This window comes from Pituophis catenifer, unplaced genomic scaffold (assembly GCF_029215685.1).
Source record: "Pituophis catenifer annectens isolate HBS135680 unplaced genomic scaffold, rPitCat1.0.hap2 SCAF_5, whole genome shotgun sequence".
In the NCBI taxonomy this organism is placed as follows: Eukaryota; Metazoa; Chordata; class Lepidosauria; order Squamata; family Colubridae; genus Pituophis; species Pituophis catenifer.
The window spans coordinates 7,194,144-7,216,621 of NW_027256885.1; the positions used below are offsets into that span (position 1 = coordinate 7,194,144).

Below are 22,478 nucleotides of genomic sequence, written 5' to 3' on the forward strand. Positions count from 1 at the left end.
TCTCCCGATCTCGGTAGAAAGAGATTTGGGGATGTCAACAGGAAAATCTCCTGAACGTCCCCCCCAAATGAGGGTGGGGGTGGGATGTTGTTGAGTGAGTCAGAGGTCCAACTTTGTATGGGTGGGTTTGGTGCCCTTGGGCAGCCAGACTGACGAAGTGGACGCAGGCCCAGGCTCGGGATGTCCTTGTGTGGGCAGGAGGGAGACAGAAGCCCCCACTCTTTCACTAATAGTTTGGGGTTTCCCAGCAGGGGCCATGAACAACATGCAGAGCCACCTGCTCAACTCCACCTCCGATTCAGATCTCATGCGTTACCGGGCGATAAGCAAGATACCTCAGATCACCCTCAATTTTGTGGACTTCAAGGCCGAGGCCTTCCTGACCTCGCCCTCCAGTGAGAAGGAAATCATCGCCCCCAGCAAGCTGAAGGACCGCACACATAATGTTACTGAGAAGGTCACCCAGGTGAGAGCTGGTCGCATATCTCTGGCTGTGCAGGAAACCTGACGGAGGGACGATCGGAGGGTCCTTCTCGCGGCAATGTGCTTGGTGTCTCGGTGGTCGCATGGTGGATAGACGCGAGCCTCGGCAGGCGCTTGTCGAAAAGGGAGCAAGGCGGCTGCCAGGGTGTCTCTTCTGAGGGGAGACGTGTCCTTGTTCGGGTGGACTTGCTTGGTGTATCTGCTTGGATTGATCAGAATAGAGCCGAAAGGGGCCTTGGAGGTCACCTAGTCCAACCCCCTGTTCGAGCAGGAGACCCTTACAGAATAGAGAATAGCAGACGTGGAAGGGACCTTCTAGTCCAACCCTCGTGTGGCTGAGACAGCAACAAACATGACCAGGCAGCCAGGGTGGGGGCAGCAGAGAGGAACCGGGGTGGGGGGTTGCAATTGAAGATGGAGCAATTGGAGGAGGGGTGTCAGAAGATGGGGAGGGGTCTCCTGTGCTTGAGTACTGTTGGCGTTACCTGCCTCTTTGGGGACGGCTGTCGGACAGTCTGTCTTCAGGATGGCAGAGGTGCAAGAACACCAAACTTAGGAATCAGCCATTTGGATCCAGGCACTGCTTTGGAGGGGGGGAATTTCTGCCCGGCAACTCCAGAGGCACCCCCTCCCCAGGAAGTGGCTTCTATGGAGGTCAGGCTTGGGGGTGAACAGGGGTGCACAGAATGGCTCCTTCATGCTTCTGGCAGATGCTGGCCTTGCTTGACCAATGCCCTCACCCAGGGAAGAGCATTCTCCCCTCCCTGCAGCCAGGCAGTGAGTGAAAGAAAGAGAGAAAGACAAAGAGAAAGTGGGAGAGGGGAGAAACAGAAAGAAAGAGAAGCTTCTTGGAAGCTGAAAGTTGGAGACTGGACTGCCATCTGTCAAAAATGATGTAGGGTCTTCTTGGGTCGGGGTTGGACTACAGGACCTACAAGGTCAACTCTGTTAAGAGAGGGGGGGGAGGTTTTGGGTCATCTCTGGTTACTCCCGAGTGTCCAGCTCTGCCTAAGACGAGCAAGAGGGCGGGAGGCAGCCAACAGGTTTCCCAAATAAATCCACCTGTCTCAAGGGAAAGGGGGAGTTTGTTTTGGGAGGTGGGTGCAGGTGAACCGTCTTGACGTTCCCAAAGCCAGAGCTTCGGCTGAGATGGCGTCGGTCGCGCGCATCCTCACGCAGGTGCGAGGAAGAGACTCCCATGACCCTCCTGCGATTGATTTCGGGGTGGGGGTCTTTTCCCCAGTGGTTGTGGAGCCTGGGAAGTGGCATTTTTGTTTTTTGAAAAGGGGGGTCTCGTCTCAGATCCTCTGGGGCCAAAAGGGCACAGCTTCGAAGCCTTGGTGGCTGCGGGATGGGTACCCAAAGAGTGGTGGAGGGCAATGTAGAAGGAGGCCATGAGGGGGCATTGCCCATCTTGGAACCTTTCTCCCAGCAAAGGAGCCACGGGAGGGGGGGGGGCTCTTCTTTCAGCCCTTCCTGTCAAGATGCATCACAAGGAACCCCCCCCCCCGAATGGAGGGGCTTAAGTGGGGGACAGCCCCATAATTTGTTGCTGACTGGCAAGGCCATTGCAGGAAACGGCGTTGCTCGTTTCAAGGTGACCCGGGCTTCGGCGGGCGCCCCCATCTGTCTCCCCTTTGCCTGAGACTCTGCCGCTGCATTGCAGGGGCCTGGGAAAAAGACGACCCCCCCAAATGCAGAGCTGGTGACTCCTGCTTTCCCCAGGGGCTGGGGGGAAGAAGGATGAGGGTGGGGGGTTCAGCCCTTGTCCACAGCCAGCTCTCCCGTCTCAGCTGCTCCCGGTCTGTCCCATCTGTCAAGAGATCTGTGGGAAGGTTTGAGTCAGGGGAGGGGCCCAGAGGAGTCAGGAGGGGGGGTGCCTTCTAGGGCAGAGCAGAGGGAGTGGGGACGGAAGGAGCTGGCAGCTGTTCCCTCTGCCAGCCGTGCTGAAGAAGCCAGGGTCCTGCCAGATGCAGCTGCCTGGAGTTCTCCGGCTGCTGTTTGGGCCGGCCCCCCTTCTCCATCCCGGCCGCAATGCCCCAGCGGGGCTCGGGCTGCGGACTTTCCAAACCCCCCCTCTGAGCAGCCAGCCCCTTCCCTCCGGCCGAGATGCCTCGGGGTAGAGACGGGCAGCCGATACAGCCAGAAGACAAGGACTCGCGTGTGCGTCGGGCCGTCCGCATCTCCAGCTTGGTGGCTCAGGAGGTACCGGGGAAGCGGAAGGGTGGGGGGAGCAGGGACACAGAGTGTGGGGGTGGGACACAGAGAGATCTGGGGATCTGGATTCCCGAGGGGTGGAAAAATACTTTGGGTACTTTGGCTCAGAGGCTCTGTTGCTTTGGAGTCTCCCTGCGGAGTGGGGCATTGGGCAGCTGTCAGAGGGAGCCCCTCAGCTAGGAGCTGTCACCAACACACACACACACACACACACACACATACCTGGTGATGCTTTGTGAGATCTATCCAGCCTGCTAAGCCCCTCCCCACAAGGAGACCCCCAAACTGGGCCAAGCAAAGGGAGGGCTCTTCGGAAGACACACGCACACTTCCATCCTCGCTCTGGTGGCCCTCTCGCCAGAAATCTCTTTGGGACCCCAAAGAGGGTGGGGGGGGGTTGAGTTTGCTGCTCTGACTTCCCACCTTTTCTCAAATGGGGCGGGGGTGGGGGTCTGAAGATTGAGAAGGGAAGCGCTTTTCCTGTTGAATTACCTACCGAAGTAACTTGCTCCCTTCTTGCTTGCTTCTTAACTAGATGCTGGGGGGGGGGTGTCCCAGTATTTTCCTTGCCCCTTTCCCATTTCCCAACTATTCAGAATATTTCTTCTCTGTGTGCCGGGCTCCTCTGCCAGCGGTGCCAGATGTAGGCCTGCGGGGAGGGCCTCTTTCTTTCCTGCAAAACCCCTCCTCTGCCACCCCCCGACCCTCCCCCTTTCAGCCCTTGAATCCCAACTGGGTGGGATCCTCTCAGACCCCCCCCCCCCCGCACACACAAAACCCCAAGGAGCAGCTTCTCAGCAGCCCCGCCGGCCGTTGGAGGTGAGACTGCCAATCCTAGAACAACCAATCTGGGGGTGCCCCTCCCCCTCTTCCCCCTCAACAGGCACGTGGTTTAGACTAGAGCAGCGGTTCTCAACCTGGGGGTCGCGACCCCTTTGGGGGTCGAAGGACCATTTCACAGGGGTCGCCAAAGCCCTCTCTCGCCCCCCCCCCCACATGCCTTCACTCACCCTCACCCTCTGCCTCTGTTGGATCGCCCGGTCGCCGTTCGCTTACCCCGCCCACTCCCAATCTATTGCTGCCTCCGGAGTCCCAGCTGATGGCTAGAGGGAAAAAAAACTTTAAATTCTTGCTGCAGGGCTTCAAAGAGCTAACTGCAAAGAGGTAAATTCCTGGAGCAGATTTTTTTCCCTCTAGCTAGCTGAAAACGCGAAATTGAAAGTAAGCAGGCTGCAACGTGACAAAATGAGGCAGAGAGATTTCTTTTTCTTTTTCCTCACCAAAAAAGGTAGGTGCAAAACTGCAAACAATGGGAAATTTAGGGCAAAAGAGGAAAGTTCCAAGATTTTAAAACACAAAAGAAAAAAAGCTCTATTTAACTAGGGAATTGTAATAATCGAGATACTATTAATTGGTTAAGTTGTGGTTCAGAGGAATATATGGGGGAAATTATTTGGTTTATTATTATTGGTAAATATAATTAATTGATTTGTAAGAAATTGGATTGCATGGAAATAATTGGAATATTCATGTTCATATTGATTAATATACAAAAAAGATAGTTATATAACTAATTGATTTATATTAAAATGTTGAATTTGTATTAAACAACTATTACATAATTAATGTGAGGATGGATATAAAAAGATAACAATGCAAAGGGGTATAATATAGAATAGAAGGGAAAAATTGAATTTGATTAAGATTAGAGATGAGGATGAAGGGTAATATTGGTTTTTTAAAAAAATAGATGAGGAATAAATATGGTAAAAAGGAAATATAGAAATTGTAAATTTAATTGAAATGACTAAATACTGTGTTGGAAGAAATATCCTTCTGGGTTCTGCTCCAAGTGAGGAAAAAGACACTGGAAACATGGAGACTGCTTGGAAAGATGGTTTAATGGTGGACAGGATCACATGGCTTGATGGGGCCCATTGTGTTAGTTTCTGTTGCTATTGTGTTGCAAATGTCCTTTGACAAAGGATTGACTTTCTGCCTCTGGCCCATTAACAAAGGGTGGGGGGCAGGAAGGTGGGAGCTGCTTTGTCTGTAAAATATGCTTCTCCATTTCTCATCCAGGTAGGGAAATATAATATTCTGCCTTTTTAATATTTCCCAAAATATTTCATTCTTCTAGGAAAGGGGTGGGTGCTAACCTCCTACAACTGTTTAAATTTGTGAACCGGCCAAATACTCTGTTCAAAGAAAATACGTTGTATGTGTGTATGTGTGTTTCTAATTATTGCTATTTGTTCTCTTTTATTCTTTAAAGTTTAACAATTCATTCTTTATCTTAATATCTTAATATTTGTTTGGGGTTGGCTTTCTTCTCTTTCATCTTTTTTATTGTACAGCAATCTTTCTCCTCAAACCTACCACCTCTGTCTTTTCTTTCTTACTTACTTTCTCTTCCCCCCTCTTCTTCTTCTCCCTACTTCCTCTTTCTTTCTCTTTCTCCTCCTCTCTTCCTCCTTCTCTTACCTTCACTCCTACTCTAATTTCCCTTCCCTTCCTTCATCCCTCTCTATTGCTGTATCCTTTTATGCATATGGACTACTCAGAGGGCTGAAAAAGTTATTTTTGACTGGTCCTCACACTTTTGACCAGTCCTCAAACTTACGACTGTCCTCACAATTTACGTATTTGCGCTATCTTGTCACCATGGTGAAGAGAAGCAGTTGTGAAATGAGTGACACGGTTGTTAAGAATGGTACAATGGGCATAAATGATGACCAGTCATAACTGCGAAGACCGGTCAAAAGTGCGAGGACCTGTCAGAAATCACATTTTTCAGCCCTCTGGGTAGTCCTTTTGGGCACAGGGACTACTCAGAGGGCTGAAAAAGTTATTTTTGACTGGTCCTCGCGCTTTTGACCAGTCCTCGAAAGAAGCAGTTGTGAAATGAGTGACATGGTTGTTAAGAATGCTGCACAGGCATAAATGTGAGGATGGTCATAAGTGTGAGGACCAGTCAAAAGTGCGAGGACCTGTCAGAAATGACTTTTTTCAGCCCTCTGAGTAGTCCCTATACATATAGCCATGGCCACCCGGTCACATGACCAGCTAGCCACACCCACAAAATAAGCCACGCCCACAGAACCAGTAGTAAAAAAATTTAGAACCCACCCTTGGTTGGGGGTCACCACAACATGAGGAACTGTATTAAAGGGTCGCGGCATTAGGAAGGTTGAGAACCACTGGACTAGAGGATCTCTGGGGGACTCCCGAGGGCTTTGTTGTCCCTCGTGCTTCTCTCCCCTGATCAGGATGGACGTCGAAGCTGTCCGTGCCCCACAATTTTTTTAAAAATACGCCTTTCTTTTCCATCAGCGCCCCAACTTTTGTCCGGAGAAGTGAGAATGGTTCAAATTTCCACCCACAAATGCCCCCAAAAGTTGCAGAATTAACTTCTGGGATTCGAGGTGGCATTGATGGACGGAGGACGATCTGTCAACGGGGCGTCCGCTCCTTGGCAACCGTCTCTAGCAAATAGATTATTTCCAAGGAATACCAGTTGTTGGCGCCAGATTGTGTGTTTGGGGTGTTTGTTTTTGTTCGCTTTTGTGAACAAAAGTGGGGCTCCTCCCCTCTTTCCTTCCCCCCCTCCCCCAAAACTGGAGTGCGGCTTCTGTGCTCCATCGAGCCTCCCTTCGTCCATAAAACAGGCAGCAGAATTGTTGTATAAACTTTATTATAAACTTAGGAATCTGGAACCGGCCAATTAAAGTGTCTTTCATTCAAAAGCATCAATTAAAGCGGATTGGGGGAAGGGGGCGGCGGTGAGGCTGGGATCCAGTGGATTGGCATGGACGATCGTCCACCCCTGGATCCAGTGGCGGCCTCGCCCCTCCATAGGACTGGCACGGAAATTTTAGCAGAAAATAACGTGAAGCCGAGACTTCAGCTGTTGAAGTCTTGGCTTTGGGTTATTCTCTGCTAAAAGAAAGGTTGCTTATATCGCTGCGTGTCGTCATCCCCGGGCCTGCCCCATGGATCAGATGGGGCGGCAGCCGCCATTGTTCCATGTTCCTAGGGCAGGAAGGTGTTGGGGTGAAGGCTTTTTTCCTTGGGGCAGAGAGCAATTTCTGGGGGGCGGTGGGGGTTGAGAGGGCTGTATCACATTAAAGCAGAGGTCTCCAACTTGACTTGTGGACTTCAACTCCCAGAATTCCCCAGCCCAGTCCTGGAGGGAGGGAGGGCTGCAGAGTGGAGAGGGTCTCAATTTTCAGAACAGCAATGCACGGTAAGATCTGGGGTCTCTTCATGGCTGTTCTACAGCTCAAACTGATTGGGGGTCCCCGAGAGATCATCCATCCGGTCCCTTTAAGGAAGGGAACTCCAAGCTTGGCCATTTGAAGACTTGTGGACTTCAACTCCCAGAATTCCCCAGCCAGTGTCTCCCTTTCTCCCTCCCCGCTCCTGGTGTGTTTTCCACCCGCAGCCCGTCTAGCACCAAAATAACTACGCCAAGCAGCTGGGAATTCTGGGAGTTGAAGTCCACCCTCTTAAAGCATGCCGGCTGGGGGATTCTGGGAATTGAAGTCCACAAGTCTGAAATTGGCCCCTACCTTAAAGGGATCAGATAGTGGATCTCTTGGAAGCCCCCCCCCCAACCAGTTTGAAACGTGAAGAGACTCGCCCAACCTTACTGTTGTTGCTGCTATAAAAATTGAGATGACCCCCCTCCCCATCCACAGCCCTCCCTCCGCGGCTGGTGGCACAGAAGATGGTTTCCCCACATCCCCGGGCAATGCCAGCTGTGCCCTGCCTCTCCCAGCCCCCCCTTGAGTGCTGGGGATGGGACGGAAAGGAGACCATGGAGGCAGGCAGGGCTAGATTCCACCACTGCTCCCCAGGAAGGGGGAAGTGCGCCCCCCCCTTGCAGGACACCAACCCAGGTCTTTGTGAGGTTTCCCTCTCAGCCCAATCTTCCAGATCGCCACAAAAGGAGACCCGGGGCCTGCGTTGCCCAGAACACAGGAAAGAGTCCCCCCCCAAGAATGAAGATTCCGCCCCCCAGGGAGGGGGCTGAACCTCTGGTACTCATGTGATCCCTTTGTTTGGCCCGGCTGCCCATCTCCCCTCCCTCCAGCCCTAGAGCCTGGCAGTAGCTGCTTGGGGTCCCACAGGGAGGCCGAAGGTCTCTGCGAACCTCCTGCCTATGCGACAGGATACAGGGGCAGGAGAGGGCTGCCGGGCAGTGACTGGGGAGGGGAGGGGCTGGTCCTGCTGTAGCTCACAGGACAGGAGGGGAGGTCCCCCCCCACCCGTCTCCCTCCTTAATTTGGCATAGACAGCCTGAGCAGGGGGCCAGTTGGGCATGTTAGGGGCTCAGGAAGAGAGCCCCCTTTGTGGATCTCCCACCCTTCTTCACAGGCACAGACAACAACTGGATCAAATCTCTGGATTCCGAAGTTCACACACACACACACACACACACACACACACACACACACACAGACAGACATCTTGAGTCCTCTGGGTGGGTCCTTCAGTCCCAAACAATGTCCCAAGATTCTGCTGTTGGTCCGGTTGCTGCGGGTGGCTCTAAGCACGAAGGGCTCGGAGGACTCTCTTCTTGGGGGGGAGAGCTCATCCCTCTGCCTGCTTTTCCAAGCCTGCGGGTTCCAAGGGGGGGTTGCCCCCCTTTCCTCTTTCGCCGCCCTGGCCCGGAGGAAGAGCTTGTTTTCCCATGTAGGCACGTGCCGTGTGCGCACACACAAACACACACACTATCCATTTCCAGCAAAGAGCATTTTTGTCCCAATTTGGTGCACAGCGCAACGGGTGGCTAATTTTAGCTCCCGGGCCAAGCCGTGTGGTCAGTTCCAGGCAAACCACCCTGGGCCCACTTCTTCCTCCTCCACCCCCCCTCCGGCTGTCCACCCCCCCTTCCAGCAGAAAAGGGGCCCAGTTTTAAAGAGGTAGCCGGTTCAGGTAGAGACCCCCGTGCCCCTCTTCTGGGAAAGGAGGCTCGGCCAAGCAATGGGCTGTTCTGTTTCTTTGGGAGGGGGCTTTTCTATCTTTTCTTCAGCACCCAAAGCTCTGTTCCCCCACCCTCCCCAGTTTCTTTCCTCCCCCAGTGTTTGGGAGTCCAGCCTGTTTTGTGGCTGTGCCTGGCAGGGGCGGACTCCCTCCCTCCCTGGCATCAGACTGGGTGCTGGACCTGCCACGTTTGGCAAGCAAGTGGGCAGCATTGCGGGCACCTGGCCTGGCATGGAGGAGGCCTTTCTCTCCCATGCCCCTCATCCCTAATCGGGGGTTGCCCCGGGGAGGGGGGGAGCAAGCCAGCTTTGGAGAGCAGCCACTGTGGGGCAGGGAACTCCTCTGACATGAAGAGGCTGGAATTGCGCTCCCTGGCATGCTGACGTTCCCCCCCCCCCCACTCCTCCCCACCCTTGGCTTGTTTTCCACCCCCAGCCCGTCTGGCACTGAAATAACCAGGCCAAGCCAGAGTGGCTACGCTGCCTTCCACCCCTCCGTCCGCCTGGCTCTGCTGCTTTCCCGAGGAGGGGAAACTGACCCCCTTTGAGTAGTTCTCGGGGTCTTCTGGACCATAGCCCAGCTGGCAAGAGATGGGTACACCCCAGCGCCCTCTCCATCTGCCTGGCTGGTGGTGGTGAGGGGATTTGGGGGTGGGGGCTACCTCTTTGGAGAGCAGGGCAGGCTGGGTAAGATTTCCGCCCCGATAATTTATGCTGGCACTTCCTTGCCAGCTGCTTCTGTCTGGCATCCACAGAGCAGATGGTGCCTGGGGTCCATGGCAGCCAGATGGGAGGAAGCCCCCCCCCCGGCCCAGGACTCACTGGGAGGATGCTGGCATCCTTCCTGTGGCTGCTTCAGGACTGGTCTTTGCCCCCAGCCACCCCTTCTGAGCCCCCACCCAAAAAAACCCCGACAGTGGGTCTTTTCCTCTGGGGCAGCTGCTTGGGCCAGGATGGGGATGCCCCCAGTTCAGGGGCCGGCAGAAAGACATGGAGAAGGTACGCCAGGGAGGACCGGGAAGGGGGCTTTGACTGTCTTCCCAGAGGTGGCTGGGTGGTAAGCTCCCCCCGCAAACAAGCAGTAGGGTGATCAGGGCTCCCCAGGAGAGAAAGGGTGGGGATGCAAGACTTCTGGACGTGCTCACAGGCCCTCTTGATTGGGCACTTCTTCCAGTGCAGCCTCGCATGGAGAGGACTCCCTTCTCCCAGGCTTTCCTCCACAGGACCCACAACAAGGGGGTCTTCTGGTGAGCTGAAACCTCCACCTCACTGGACAAGATCGGGGTCCAAAACCCCAGGCCCGCAGCACACTACCAGAGCGTGACCTATTTGGAACAGGGTTGTGTAAGCGGGGAACTGGCGTGGACTTCTGCAAGTCCAGCTGCGCGTGTGCGCGCACTGGCCCGCTGCTTGCACAACTCCTGGCCCGCCACCCGGGCAGCCTGGTTCCCCTCTCCTGCCCTGCTGTCAAGCCGCAAAGGTTGGGGATGGCTGGACTAGATGATCGCTCAGTGACTAAGACAGTGAGCTTTTCGATCAGAAAGGTCGACAGTTCGAATCCCTAGTACAGGTGTCCTGCGTGAGCAGGGGGTTGGACTAGATGACCTCCAAGGTCCCTTCCAACTCTGTTACTGTTCCCTTCCACCTGCCACTCAGGAATGGCACAGCTGGCAGTTGAGGCTGCAGGAAAGGGACTGCCAGGGGGCTGGCCTGGAATGGGGCGGGTTTCGTGGAGTGAGATGTAGGGATTAAACTGTTGGTCATTCTGAGTTCCCCAATAGAGGGGCACAAAATTTCTGGAACTGGCAGGCGGGAAGAGTTCTCTGCACGCGCTCAGGGGGATTGTTGCTTAAGGGCACACCAAGATGTTCTTCCAGCTTGCCTTGTAGGAATGTACAGACTGAGGCCAGGGGAAAGGGGGGGAGTCTAGGCCAAGGGTGTCAAACTCAAGGCCTGCAGGCCGTATTCGGCTCGTGGGGTGCTTAGATCTGACCCGCGGGACCGCCCTGGAAAGAGCCAAGGACTGGCCCGCGGTGCCTCTGCGCAGCCCTCCCAAGCTCTGTTTTTGGCCGTGACAGCCTTCCTGCAGCCCACTACCAGCAAAAATGGAGCCGGGGGTGGGGGGGGCGCGCACACACACTGGTCTCTGTTTTTGCTGGCAGAGAGCTACAGGAGGCCGTTGTGACGTGAAAACGGAGCCTCGAAGAGTGATGTTGAGCTGTCCACCCCGGTCCCCCGAGGTCACACACAACCCTGATGAAGCCCTCAATGAAATCGAGTTTGACACCGCTGGGTTAGGCCAAGCAGGGATAAGAATGCTGTGCATGGACCCGGCTGTTCTGGGGCTGCAGACTCCTCCAGGGCCTGCCTTCTCTGCCTTGTCATGCCAGGTATTCCCTGCCTGGTGGGGGGCGATTCGGAGCCTGTCCTGACCCTGTTGTGTGGGGAGGTGGGGCAGGAGTGCCAGGCACAGGGCAGCCTCTGGCATGAGGGAGTTGCCTGGCAAGGGCTTTGGGCTGGCAGGGCTGCTGCCCTCGGAGTGTCTGGAAGGCAAGGCAGGAATTGGACGGCAAAGTGTCTTTGCTTTGGGTGGCTCCAAGCGAGCCCCAGACGCTTCCTGGCTCAAGGAAAAACTGGGCAGTAGGGGGTCAGAGGGCAAGGAGAGGCGTGATTTAAGGGGGGTGGACTTCAACTCCCAGAATCCCCCAGCCGGCATGCTTTAAGGGGGGGGGACTTCAACTCCTGAGGGATGGCTGGGCTGTTAAACACACTGGGTGGCTGTTGCTCTGGGCACCTCTGGGCTGGAGGGAGAGTGTTTGTGAGTAGGCAGATAGCCACAGCAATCCTGGAAACACTCGTGACAGAGAGGAGAACAGGTGGTCCTTAGTGCCCCCTCCCCTTCACAAGGTAGTTAGACTTGTGTGATGTGGTGAGCATGATTTGCCCTACGCAAAGGGGGCCTTGGCCTAAATCTCTGGAGTGCAATTACTTTTTTTGGGAGGGGGGGAGGTCAGTATGGGGCACTGAACATGGAGCGGAGGGGCTAGTTGTTCCATTTAGTGTGTGTGTGGCTTGCGGCTGTTGCGAGAGCCCACCTGCATTGCTAGGGAGAGCCCGGGACATCCATCACGGGAGCCCTCACCCCCGCGTCACAGAGCACATCCAGAAAGAAGAGCTGGTGCAGAGTTGAGGGTGGCTAGAACGGGCCGGGGCTGGGAGGGCGGAGCTTAGAGTTGCTCACCTTGCCTTCTGTCCCCTCCCCCCAACCAGGTGCTGTCGCTGGGCGCTGATGTCCTCCCTGAATACAAGTTGCAGGCCCCCCGCATCCATAAGTGGACCATTCTGCACTACAGCCCCTTCAAGGCGGTCTGGGATTGGCTGATCCTACTGTTGGTCATCTACACGGCCATCTTCACCCCGTACTCGGCGGCCTTCCTGCTGAACAACAAGGAGGGGCGGGACCACCCCCAAGTAGCCTGCAGCTACTCCTGCAGCCCCCTCAACGTGGTGGACCTGATCGTCGACATCATGTTCATCATCGACATCTTGATCAACTTCCGCACCACCTACGTCAACACCAACGAGGAGGTGGTCAGCCACCCGGCCAAGATCGCCATCCACTACTTCAAGGGCTGGTTCCTGATCGACATGGTGGCGGCCATCCCCTTCGACCTGCTCATCTTCGGCTCCGGTTCAGAGGAGGTATTGCGGCCGGCCGGCGGGAGACAAGACGACCCTATGGCGGGAACGGCTCTGCCTGCTTGGGATGGGGGCAGTCTTTGGGGTGGGCCACGTTTGCCCCTTCTTACTATAGGTAGTCCTCAATGTACGACCACAATGGTGTTCCAAATTTGTGTCGCTAAGTGAAACGTTGGCGCATTTGGCCTCATTTTGCGACCTTCCTTGCCACCATTGTTAAGTGAATCACTGCCATTGTTAGTAACACGGCTGTTAAGCAAATTGAACTTCCCCATTGACTTTGCCCATCAGAAGGTCGCAAAGGGGGATAAAATGACCCCAGGATGCTGCGGCTGTCATAAACAAGAGTCCGTTGCTGAGCATCGGATTTGGATCACATGACCATGGGGAAGCCGCACACAATGGTCATCAGTGCGAAAAATGGCCCTAGGTCACTTTTTTCGCTGCTGTGGTAATGTTGAACAGTTGCTAAATGAAGTGTTGTACATCGAGGACTAGCCGTACTCGTTAGGTTCAGGGGAAGTCTTTGCTTTTTTAAAGTTATTTTATGATCTGTGGGTCCTGGGACAGGGAGTGCTTTCGATTTTCAGGGACTTTGAAGGACAAAGGGTGGGTGTCCTTTTGCCCTCCAAGCACCTATGGTGGAAGATGGAAGCTCTGGTTTTGGCAGTGCCAGATGTTCACATTTTGTCTTCCTGGCAACCGAAGCTTGGTGGGCTCGGACTTTCCGATGCAGGTGGTTTTATATGGATCCAGCCAAAATGCATCTGATGGATGACTGCCTGCAATGAAAAGCAGGAGCTGAAGGTGGCAAGTGGGAGGGAGGAAGGTGACCCCGCTGGCACGGCTGGCCGTCTAGACAGCTCTGGCTGTTCCCCTGAGGCTGGCATCGCTGCCTCTAGCCCAACTGGGCGGCCCCTTTCAGGCTTCCCTCGGCTGTGGGGAGAAACTGGGTCTGCACGGAGGAAGCCGCACTGGCAGAGAGGGGTCATAGTGCCCTTGGGCAGCCTGTATGGGGCATCTGGGTGCTCCACAGGGGAAATGCCACTTACATGGGTGACTCAGATCTGCGCCTTCTCTCGCGTGAAATCTACTTACCTTCCCTACCGGTTTGGAAGTGCGTACACGCCATCGTCATACCTGATTATTGACCCTCTGCGCATGCGCAGAGGGTAAAAAACAGTTACTTCCTGGTTAAAACCAGGAAGTAACGACATCTAGGTGGATGGGCAGAGCCTCGCGCTGCCACCGCTACCAGTTCGCACAATCTGGACAGAACCGGCAGGATTTCACCACTGCCCCCTTCCCTTCTGGCCAGCAGTGCGCCTCTGAGTTGTTTTGCCATGGGGATGACAAGACCCACTGATGGCTGGTTGGAGGGAGGTGAGGCAACTAGCAGTGAGAGGGGACAGCCTTTAGCGGAGTGGTGGGAGAAGCTGATGTTAGGCCTGGGGAACAGCTGCCTTGGTTGAGTTGTCCCCCGGCAGAACTGGGAGAACCACAGATGCTGGGGCCCCTGTCCTGTGGCTCAGAGGGGGTTCCCCCAACTGAAGGCATAGCTTCGCAGTGGGTGCATGTGGGTCCTCTTTGCCAGAGGTTCCCAACCCCTGGGCCATGGCCCATTCCTGGGCCTTGAGACATTCCGAACCAGTCCGCAGAAGTGGCGGATACATGCCCGCGTATCCCCACTTACTCAAGCAGTAGCCGAGCACATACACAGGTGCAAGGGCCGTGTGCATGGGCCCGTCACTCGCCCCAAACAATCTCCTCCTCCCCCCCGACAAGAAGGTTGGGGGACTGTGTTCTTTGCAACCTCCGAGAGTTCCCACTGAGAATGACAGTTGGCTTACCACCAAACGTTGTGGGGTGGAAACAGCCTGCGAAATGGGGTCGAGGGATAGTGTGTAACCCCAGCTGAGAGTGGGGCTCTGGGAGATTCACACCCTCCCAACCGCTTCTGCCCGCACAGACCACCACCCTGATTGGGCTGCTGAAGACGGCGCGGCTGCTGCGCCTGGTGCGCGTCGCCCGCAAGCTGGACCGCTATTCGGAGTATGGCGCGGCGGTGCTCTTCCTGCTGATGTGCACCTTCGCCCTGATTGCACACTGGCTGGCCTGCATCTGGTATGCCATCGGCAACATGGAAGGCAAGACCATCGGCTGGCTGCACTCGCTGGGCGGACAGATCGGCAAGCCCTTCAATGACAGCACGCCGCACCTTGGACCCAGCATCAAGGACAAGTACATCACTGCCCTCTACTTCACCTTTAGCAGCCTCACCAGCGTTGGCTTCGGCAACGTGTCCCCCAACACCAACCCCGAAAAGATTTTCTCCATCTGTGTCATGCTGATCGGCTGTGAGTGTGGCCCGCCCGGGGGAGGGTACCCTGTTGGGGAGGTGGAAGGGAGGGCAACGTTCCCTTAGATCAGTGTCTTGGGGGTATTGGCCCCTCACAAAGGGTGGGTGCTCTCTGTGCATGCTCAGAGAAACTCTTCTTGGCATGCAGGACAAGCTGGAACTGAGTGACTACAAAGCACAGCCTTCCCATGGCACCAGGCGGCGTGCTGCGTATCACCCTGTGGATTGGGAGGGGGGAGCTTCTACCCAGATTTGCCAAGTACTGGGGAACTGAGGCATGCCTGGAAATGGAGCAAAGGCCAGGGGGTCCTGTTGGGTGAGGCAGAACCCTTTCTGGGTACAAGAATCTTGAGTCCAGACACCGGGAGTGATAGCAGCTGACGAAATGATATCTTCCTTCTTGCTAGCACTGATGTACGCCAGCATCTTTGGGAATGTGTCGGCCATCATCCAGCGGCTATACTCCGGCACCGCACGCTACCACACCCAGATGCTGCGGGTGCGAGAGTTCATCCGCTTCCACCAAATCCCCAACCCCTTACGCCAGCGCCTAGAAGAATATTTTCAACACGCCTGGTCTTACACCAACGGCATCGACATGAATGCAGTGAGTTTGAGTCACCCCACTGCCCCCCTCCCAAGAGCTTGGCTGGTCCCTCCTCCTGGGTGAATGGGGGTCCATTGTCCCCCTAATGGGACCCTGGGGATTGAAGCGCCTGTGCTGCTGGGATCTCCCAAGGAGTATAGAATGGGTCCACAACTTCTGGGCCACGGGCCACTACTGGGCCTCGAGATGTTCGAAATAGGGCCACATAAGTGGTTGAGAGGATACGTACATCCCCACTTATGTGAGTGGTAGGTGAGCAGGTGCGCATGGTCTCCGTTCGCACAATCAGCGAGCACTCGTTCCCGCCGCTCGCACTGAACCATCCCTGCACCCCTCCCACCGGTCTGCAAAGCCGGAAAAGTCTAGTGTAGAATAAAGCTCCAACTTGTTTCAACCTTTCTTGTGTCTAATCTGTGCTCACGGGTGGGTGCTTCTCAGGATGGGGAGCCCCTAGCGCCCTGATTCAAATGCTGCCCCCTCCCTTCCTCCCTCCCCACTGCAGGTGCTGAAGGGATTCCCCGAGTGCCTGCAAGCCGACATCTGCCTCCACCTGAACCGCACCCTGCTGCAGAACTGTCGTCCCTTCCGGGGCGCCAGTAAGGGCTGCCTGCGCGCCTTGGCCATGAAATTCAAGACAACCCACGCTCCGCCCGGGGACACCCTGGTGCATGCAGGGGACGTCCTCACCGCCCTCTACTTCATCTCCCGTGGCTCCATCGAGATCCTCCGGGGGGACATGGTGGTGGCCATCCTAGGTGAAGAAGGGGCTGCCCCCCATTCTTGTTCCACCTCTGGTCTTACAGAAAGGACATTCCTCCCTCTCCAGTGGCCCTAGAATGCCCCTTGGAAGGTGGCAGTGCCTACAAGTAATCCTTGACATACAAACGTTTGTGTAGTGACCATTCAAGACGAAGAAAAGTGACTTATGACTGTTTTTCACACAACCATTGTACTCTGTTTCCCAGAAAATAAGACCTGGTCTTATTTTCTTTTGGGGGCCAAAATAAGCACTAGGTCTTATTTGGGGGGGGAATGTCTTACCCACTTACCTTAGGACTGCTGCAGCCAGGCCTCCCATGCCCCAACACCTGTCGCGCCTTTGCCTGGCTTCCTTTGGGGTGCACTGCGCGCACGAGCAGTGGGGCTGGCGCGATGTGCCCTGCGCCAGGTAGCATCCTGACATGAATGGCGGCACTGGTGCAACGCACCCCACGGTATCCTCCTTCCACAAGCAGCTGCAAGTGGCTGCAGAAGTCGGGCAGCGGTGCGACAGGTGTCGGAATGTCGAAGGCCTGGCTGCGGTGATCCTAAGGTAAACAGGTGCATGGGGAAGCTCCACCGCCCCACCCCCAGCTTGATTTTTACACATGCACCTCACCCCACCTCATACAAGCAGACGGTGGGACGCAGTGGGTGGGGTCTTAACTAGGGCTTATATTAGGCATGTGAAAAGAAAGCTAGGGCTTATTTTTGGGGTGGGTCGTATTTTTCAGGGAACCACGGTAGCCTCCCTGTGATCCCGTGATCAAAATTAAGACGCATGGCAACTGACTCCCAAGCATTCCCTCCTGTATCCCCCTCCCCACAATTCAGGGCAGTCTGTCGCTGTAGTGAAGCACGAAGCAAAGATAAGGTGGCAGCTGACATGGATCTTCTGGCTGGTGTCCCACCATCCTTGTGCCTTCTCTGTCTACCTCCACCAGGGAAGAATGATATTTTTGGGGAGCCGCTCAACCTCTATGCACGGCCCGGCAAGTCCAACACGGACGTGCGAGCCCTGACGTACTGCGACCTGCACAAGATCCACCGGGAAGATCTCTTGGAGGTGCTGGACATGTACCCGGAGTTCTCTGACCATTTCTGGTCCAACCTGGAGATCACATTCAACCTGCGAGATGTGAGTGCTTTGCGAGGGGCTCCCCATCCTGGGCTAGCCCCCCCCTCCGCGGCTCTCCATACCCATCCTTCCTGCTGAACCTCGCCCCTCCCCAAGTAAAACCTCGGCTTGACCTTGCAGACGAACATGATCCCGGGTTCACCTGGCAGCGACGAGATGAATGAGGGCTTCAACCGGCTGCGGCGGCGCAAACTCTCCTTCCGACGGCGCACTGAGAAAGGTGAGCATTGGCCAGAGGTGGCTGCCACCCCATTGTCCCCCTCCCTTGAAGTTTGCTGCTCCCTCCAAGGTCCCTCAACCTCCCCTCCCCCACATCAGAGCCTTTAAGAGATTCAAGGACACCATCCTGCCTTCATCTGCCGATCCGCCATCCCAATGGAGCCAAGGGTTGAAGGGCCAGGAGCAAGGAAAGGCGTCCTTGGGGTAGGGTCTGTGAAGGGGGAACCACACACTTATGGCCACAGCAGATTGTCTCTTTTAGTGGCTGCCCTTTGGGTGGGTGGCTGATCTTCTGAGTGAGAGGCTGGCAGCTGGAACTGCCAACCAAGATGGAAAGAGTGGGCACTGTTTCCCACCTAGCAAAGAAGGTTGAGTTTCCCTCCTCCCTTTCTCCTTCCCACCCTCCCTCTGGGGACCAGAAGATCCTAGACCAGGGTGTCAAACTCAAGACCCACGGGCTGGATCTGGCCAGCGGGGTGGTTAAATCTGGCCCGTTGAGCCGGCCTGGAAATAGCAAAGGACTGGTGTGCAATGCCTCTGGCAGCTAAAAAAGCCTGCGCAGTCCCCCCATGCCCCATTTTTGGCTTGGACAGCCTCCTGGAGCACCCTACTGGCCAAAATGGGGCATGGGGGTGCAGCAGGGTGCTGCAGGCCATCCAGGCTGAAAATGGGGTGCGGGGAGCCACACAATCCCCCCTCCGGTGCCCTGTTTCGGCTGGCAGGGTGCTGCAGGAGGTGTCCATCCCATCTCTCTGCCCCCCCCATCCCGGCTGGCCCGTGTAAGAGAACTACAATGCTGCAGGGTTTCATACCCCTGCCCTAGACCCACCAGCCCGAAGACTCAGCCTATGACACACCTGCACCTCTAAAGTACTTTTGTCCTCCGTGTTCCGCAGACGAGCACCTGGGGGAATCGAGGTCCCAGCCCAAGGCGCTGCACCTGGGCCAGAACTGCCAGGCCCCCACCGCCCCCAGGTGGGAGCCCTGCCTTAGCAGCTCAGCTGCATCCAGCCCCGCCTCCAGCGACGAGGAGGAGACTCCTGTCCCCATCTCCGGGGTCACAGAGTTGTCGCCTTTCCATGTGGCTATGGGGCCCCTGGCCATGCCTCCCTCTGCAGCCCCCCCTGAGGAGCAGAGCAGCGACTCCTGCAACCCGCTCTCCGGTAAGGCCTCTTGGGGGCGCTCATCGCCCACATCGTCAATTGGGGAGGGGAACAGAAGGAGAAGGTGGGCCTTGGCCTCACCCATCACATGGGACCTCCCTCCCCTTTTCCGCTGCGGGAGGGCTGGGCTGTTATCTTCTCCCAGCCTGCAAGGAGCCACGGCAGCAGTGTCCCTCTTTGTGGCCAGGGGGCAGGGAGGGGGCTGGCCTGCCCATCTCGCAGTAACCCCTGGGGCTGATGGTCCTCCTGTGTCCCCCCACACAGGAGCCTTTTCAGGCGTGTCAAATATCTTCAGCTTCTGGAGTGAGAGCCGAGAACGGCAGTACCAGGAGCTGCCCCGCTGCCCCACTTCTGCCCACCCCACCCTCAACCTCCCCCTGGCTGGGAGCAGCAGCCTCCCCTCCAGCAGGCAGCATCGCACCGAGCTGGAAGGCCGCCTGGACCTGCTCCAGAAGCAGCTCAACAGGTAGATTGGATTGGCACGGTGTCGGTGTGTCTGTGTGAGGTTATGCCCTGCAATCTCAGCAGAATTGTTCCTGGGCATTTGCTGGCAAAGGGAAGGGGGCGGGTTGAAGATTACTCCTCCCCCCCAAGGCCAAGAGGACCTTTCTTGGTGAAGGGGGGGGGTGTCCTCTTCACGTTTTCAAGCCCCCAGCCCCTTCTAGAAAAACGGGGACCCCCCCAGAAGAGCTGGCTAGAAGGAGGGGAGGGGGAAACAATGGAGAATCCTTCATGCCTGGAGGAAGCCAAATCAGATGGGTGCCCAAGGAACGTGCCACTGTTCTGGAATGGGGCAGTGTGGGTGGGTGGGTCCCTTCCTTGCAGAAAGGCAGTGCAGATGGATGTGGAGATACGTGTGTCACACGGACAGACGTACGTGGAAGAGATGTCTTGCCAGCCCTTCACCTGTCCCCCTCCCTCTTGTCATTTCCCCCCAGGCTGGAGAACCGCCTGACCACGGACGTGGCCTCCATCTTGCAGCTGCTACAGCGCCAAGCCATCCTGGTGCCTCCTGCCTATAGCACCGTCTCCTCTCCACAGCCCCCACTGAACACTGAGCCCTCCTCGGGGGAGCACCCCCTGGCTCTTCCCCCCATCCTGGCCCAGGTGCTCTGCACCCGGACACAGGTGAGTATCCCCACTCAGAGTGCTGAGCCCTGTCCCCAGATATACAGCACCCCAACTTCTGCGGCCCCTAAACCCATGTGGGACTCGCCTGGTGCTCCGGGATCCCAGCCTCCCGGACGGACATGAGTCTGTCAGATGGACCAGCCATTGCCTTTGTGGGTGCTGCCCCTCCCGTCCCTTTCAAGGGGCCTGGACCCCCATTCCCCCAGACCACTTACAGCTGATCTTCCTCTCATCCCTTCTCAGATGCCTCTTTTTCCGGCTCCCCGAGTGGATGCCACCGAGTCCAGTGGTGAGGTGGTGTTGTTGGTGGAGCCGCCCTGCATGGCCCCTCGGCGCCTTTCGCTCCCAGGACAGCTGGCCAATGCGGGGGGCCCAGACTTGCCTTCTGATTTGCACAGGCACTGCTCGGACCCCGGCAGTTAATGGACTCTGGACCTAGGCCCAGACGAGGATCTCTTCACAATGGGGAGCAGACAGTGGACAAGGATTGCCAGGAGCCCGCGCAGCCCACCCGAGGGGTGGCTGCCTGGTATGGCCAAGCAGGGCTAGCCACTCTCCCTTAACGACATTAGCTGGCCTAACAGATGGGCAGATCCCAGAGGATGCCTGGGGGACTGGTGGGAAGGCTGCAAGAATTGTGGACGACAATGTTGTGCAGGACATGAGGATGATGTAGGTGGAGCCGACGGGACGCTGACAGCGAGGATCTGAGTGCCCTTCGGGACCCTGAACTTTGTGGTGTACCATCCTTCATGGGTTCCGGGGTTTCGATCAACCCAGCTGACTGAGCAGGGAGTCCAGGAGGAAAAGGGGTGTTCCTCCGGAGCCCCCAAGCTGGAACACCTGAGGAGGGCAGATGGGGACACCTCCCCATCCCCTTCTGGGGAGTCTTTGCAGAACCTGCTTTCTTTTTTGAGAGACTCTCCCCCCTCCAGGACTTTCATAATCCCCCCCTTGCTTCACCAAAGCGATTTCTCCATGGTGAGGGGAGGCTCCAGCTGAGCAATAATTCAAAGCCCCTTGAGTCCATTGGGGGGGACGAGACCGTTGGGGATCGGAGCAGCCTGCGTGGGAGAGCAGAGTTCATCCCATAGGTCATTGTGGATGGGCAGGTGTGGGTCATTTACTGCTGGATCACTCCAGGAGTGGTATTCACTTACCTTCGCTACTGGTTCACCTGAACCGGATAGAACCAGCTGAATGCCACCACTGGATCACTCTCCCCCCCCTCACTTAGAAGCCAGGCTGTGTTCACAGCCCCTCCCCATTACACATGGGGCTGCAGGCAGGGCATCTCTCCCCATCTCTGTAAGGGGGCGCGTGCACCCCACTTTCTCAGCCACTCCTAAATGTTCCCGCTGATGGAAAAACAGGGTGCAGGGGGATGCGGTGGAGAATGGGTGGAGGTCCCTGTTCCTTCCCATGTCCCACTGCATAGGTACCCCCCTCCGCATTAAAGCAGCAGCCACTGGATGTAACCCCCTTCCTGTCCCTCACCACCTCCTGGCCCTCTTGCTTGGTAGCGGGAGGGTAGGTTCCATCAAAGGAGAGCTGACATCTAACCCCACCCTGCAGGTCTCCAGATCCCCCCCTTCCCCCACACACCTGAATGAAGCACGCAACATTTTCCCCCTCCCCCGCATGCTGTCCTCAGCAGTAGCAACAGATGCCCAATAAATATGGAGTGGATGACTTAAGACCCCCTCCCCACAGATCTGGTTTCTTTGTGGGGGGCTGTTTCAGAGGGGAGGGCTGTGTGGGTCAGCCTGTGAGTTGCAAACGTTGCCTGGAAAAGAGGAGAGCTGGCTGGAGAGTCCATGCAGTCCTCGATTTATGACCATACTCGAGGCCCAAATTTCTGTCACTAAATGAGACATGGGTTCAGTGGGACACGGGCCCATTTTTGCAACCGGTTTCACCACCGTTGCTAATTGAATCACCGCAGGTCTTAGGTTAGTCACATGGTGGTTCAGTGAACATGGCTTCCCTGTTGATAGTCCGAAGATCGCAAAAGCGGATCGCGTGGCCCTGGGACACTGCGACCGTCATAAATAGGAGTTGGTTGCCAAGCATCTGCATTTGGATCATGTGACCCTGGGGATGCTGCAACAGTTGTAAGTGTGAAAAATGGTCATAAATCCCTTTTTTCAGTGCCATCGTAACTTTGAATGGTCACTAAATGAACTGTTATAAGTTGAGGACTACCTGTATTTCTTGCTGGGGGGGGAGAAGGGGGGAGGACAAAGCATCCAGGAGAGGCAACCAATTCTGCCCCACTTTCTGTACCAACCTCAAGGACTTGTTGCGTCAGGAAATGACACCACAACCGATCGGTCTACACCAGGGGTGAAATCTTACCTTCCCTACTGGTTCGGAAGTGCATGTGCTGCATAATAATAATAATAATAATAATAATAATAATAATAATAATAATAATAATAATAATAATAATAATAATAATAATTTTATTTCTATACCGCCCTTCTCCCGAAGGACTCAGAGCGGTGTACAGCCTAATTAAAAACAGAATAAACATCAATTTAAAATAATTTAAAAATATTAAACAAATTTGGCTTAATTTAAAACCCCAAAAATTTAAAACATCCAATTTAAAATTATGTTGCTAACCCAGCCTGGCGGAACAATAGGGTCTTGAGTGCGCAGCGAAATACCCGGAGGTCAGAAATCTTACGAATTTCCGGGGGCATTTCATTCC

At 55.7% G+C, this 22,478-nt stretch overlaps 1 protein-coding gene across 1 annotated transcript in view; it reads left to right on the plus strand.

The window, feature by feature from the left end:
- The window catches only part of LOC139317530 (voltage-gated inwardly rectifying potassium channel KCNH2-like), a 47,311-nt gene extending 25,587 nt beyond the window's left edge, over window positions 1-21,724 (plus strand). The window contains exons 5-15 of the mRNA XM_070944601.1: window positions 252-466; window positions 11,958-12,389; window positions 14,356-14,743; window positions 15,153-15,352; window positions 15,855-16,107; window positions 17,056-17,249; window positions 17,370-17,469; window positions 18,365-18,631; window positions 18,896-19,097; window positions 19,570-19,759; window positions 20,006-21,724. Of these exons, the coding sequence (XP_070800702.1) occupies window positions 252-466; window positions 11,958-12,389; window positions 14,356-14,743; window positions 15,153-15,352; window positions 15,855-16,107; window positions 17,056-17,249; window positions 17,370-17,469; window positions 18,365-18,631; window positions 18,896-19,097; window positions 19,570-19,759; window positions 20,006-20,185 (2,621 nt within the window). The 3' untranslated portion in view covers window positions 20,186-21,724. The remainder of the gene's footprint in view (window positions 1-251; window positions 467-11,957; window positions 12,390-14,355; window positions 14,744-15,152; window positions 15,353-15,854; window positions 16,108-17,055; window positions 17,250-17,369; window positions 17,470-18,364; window positions 18,632-18,895; window positions 19,098-19,569; window positions 19,760-20,005) is intronic.
- The last annotated feature ends 754 nt before the right edge of the window (window positions 21,725-22,478 follow it).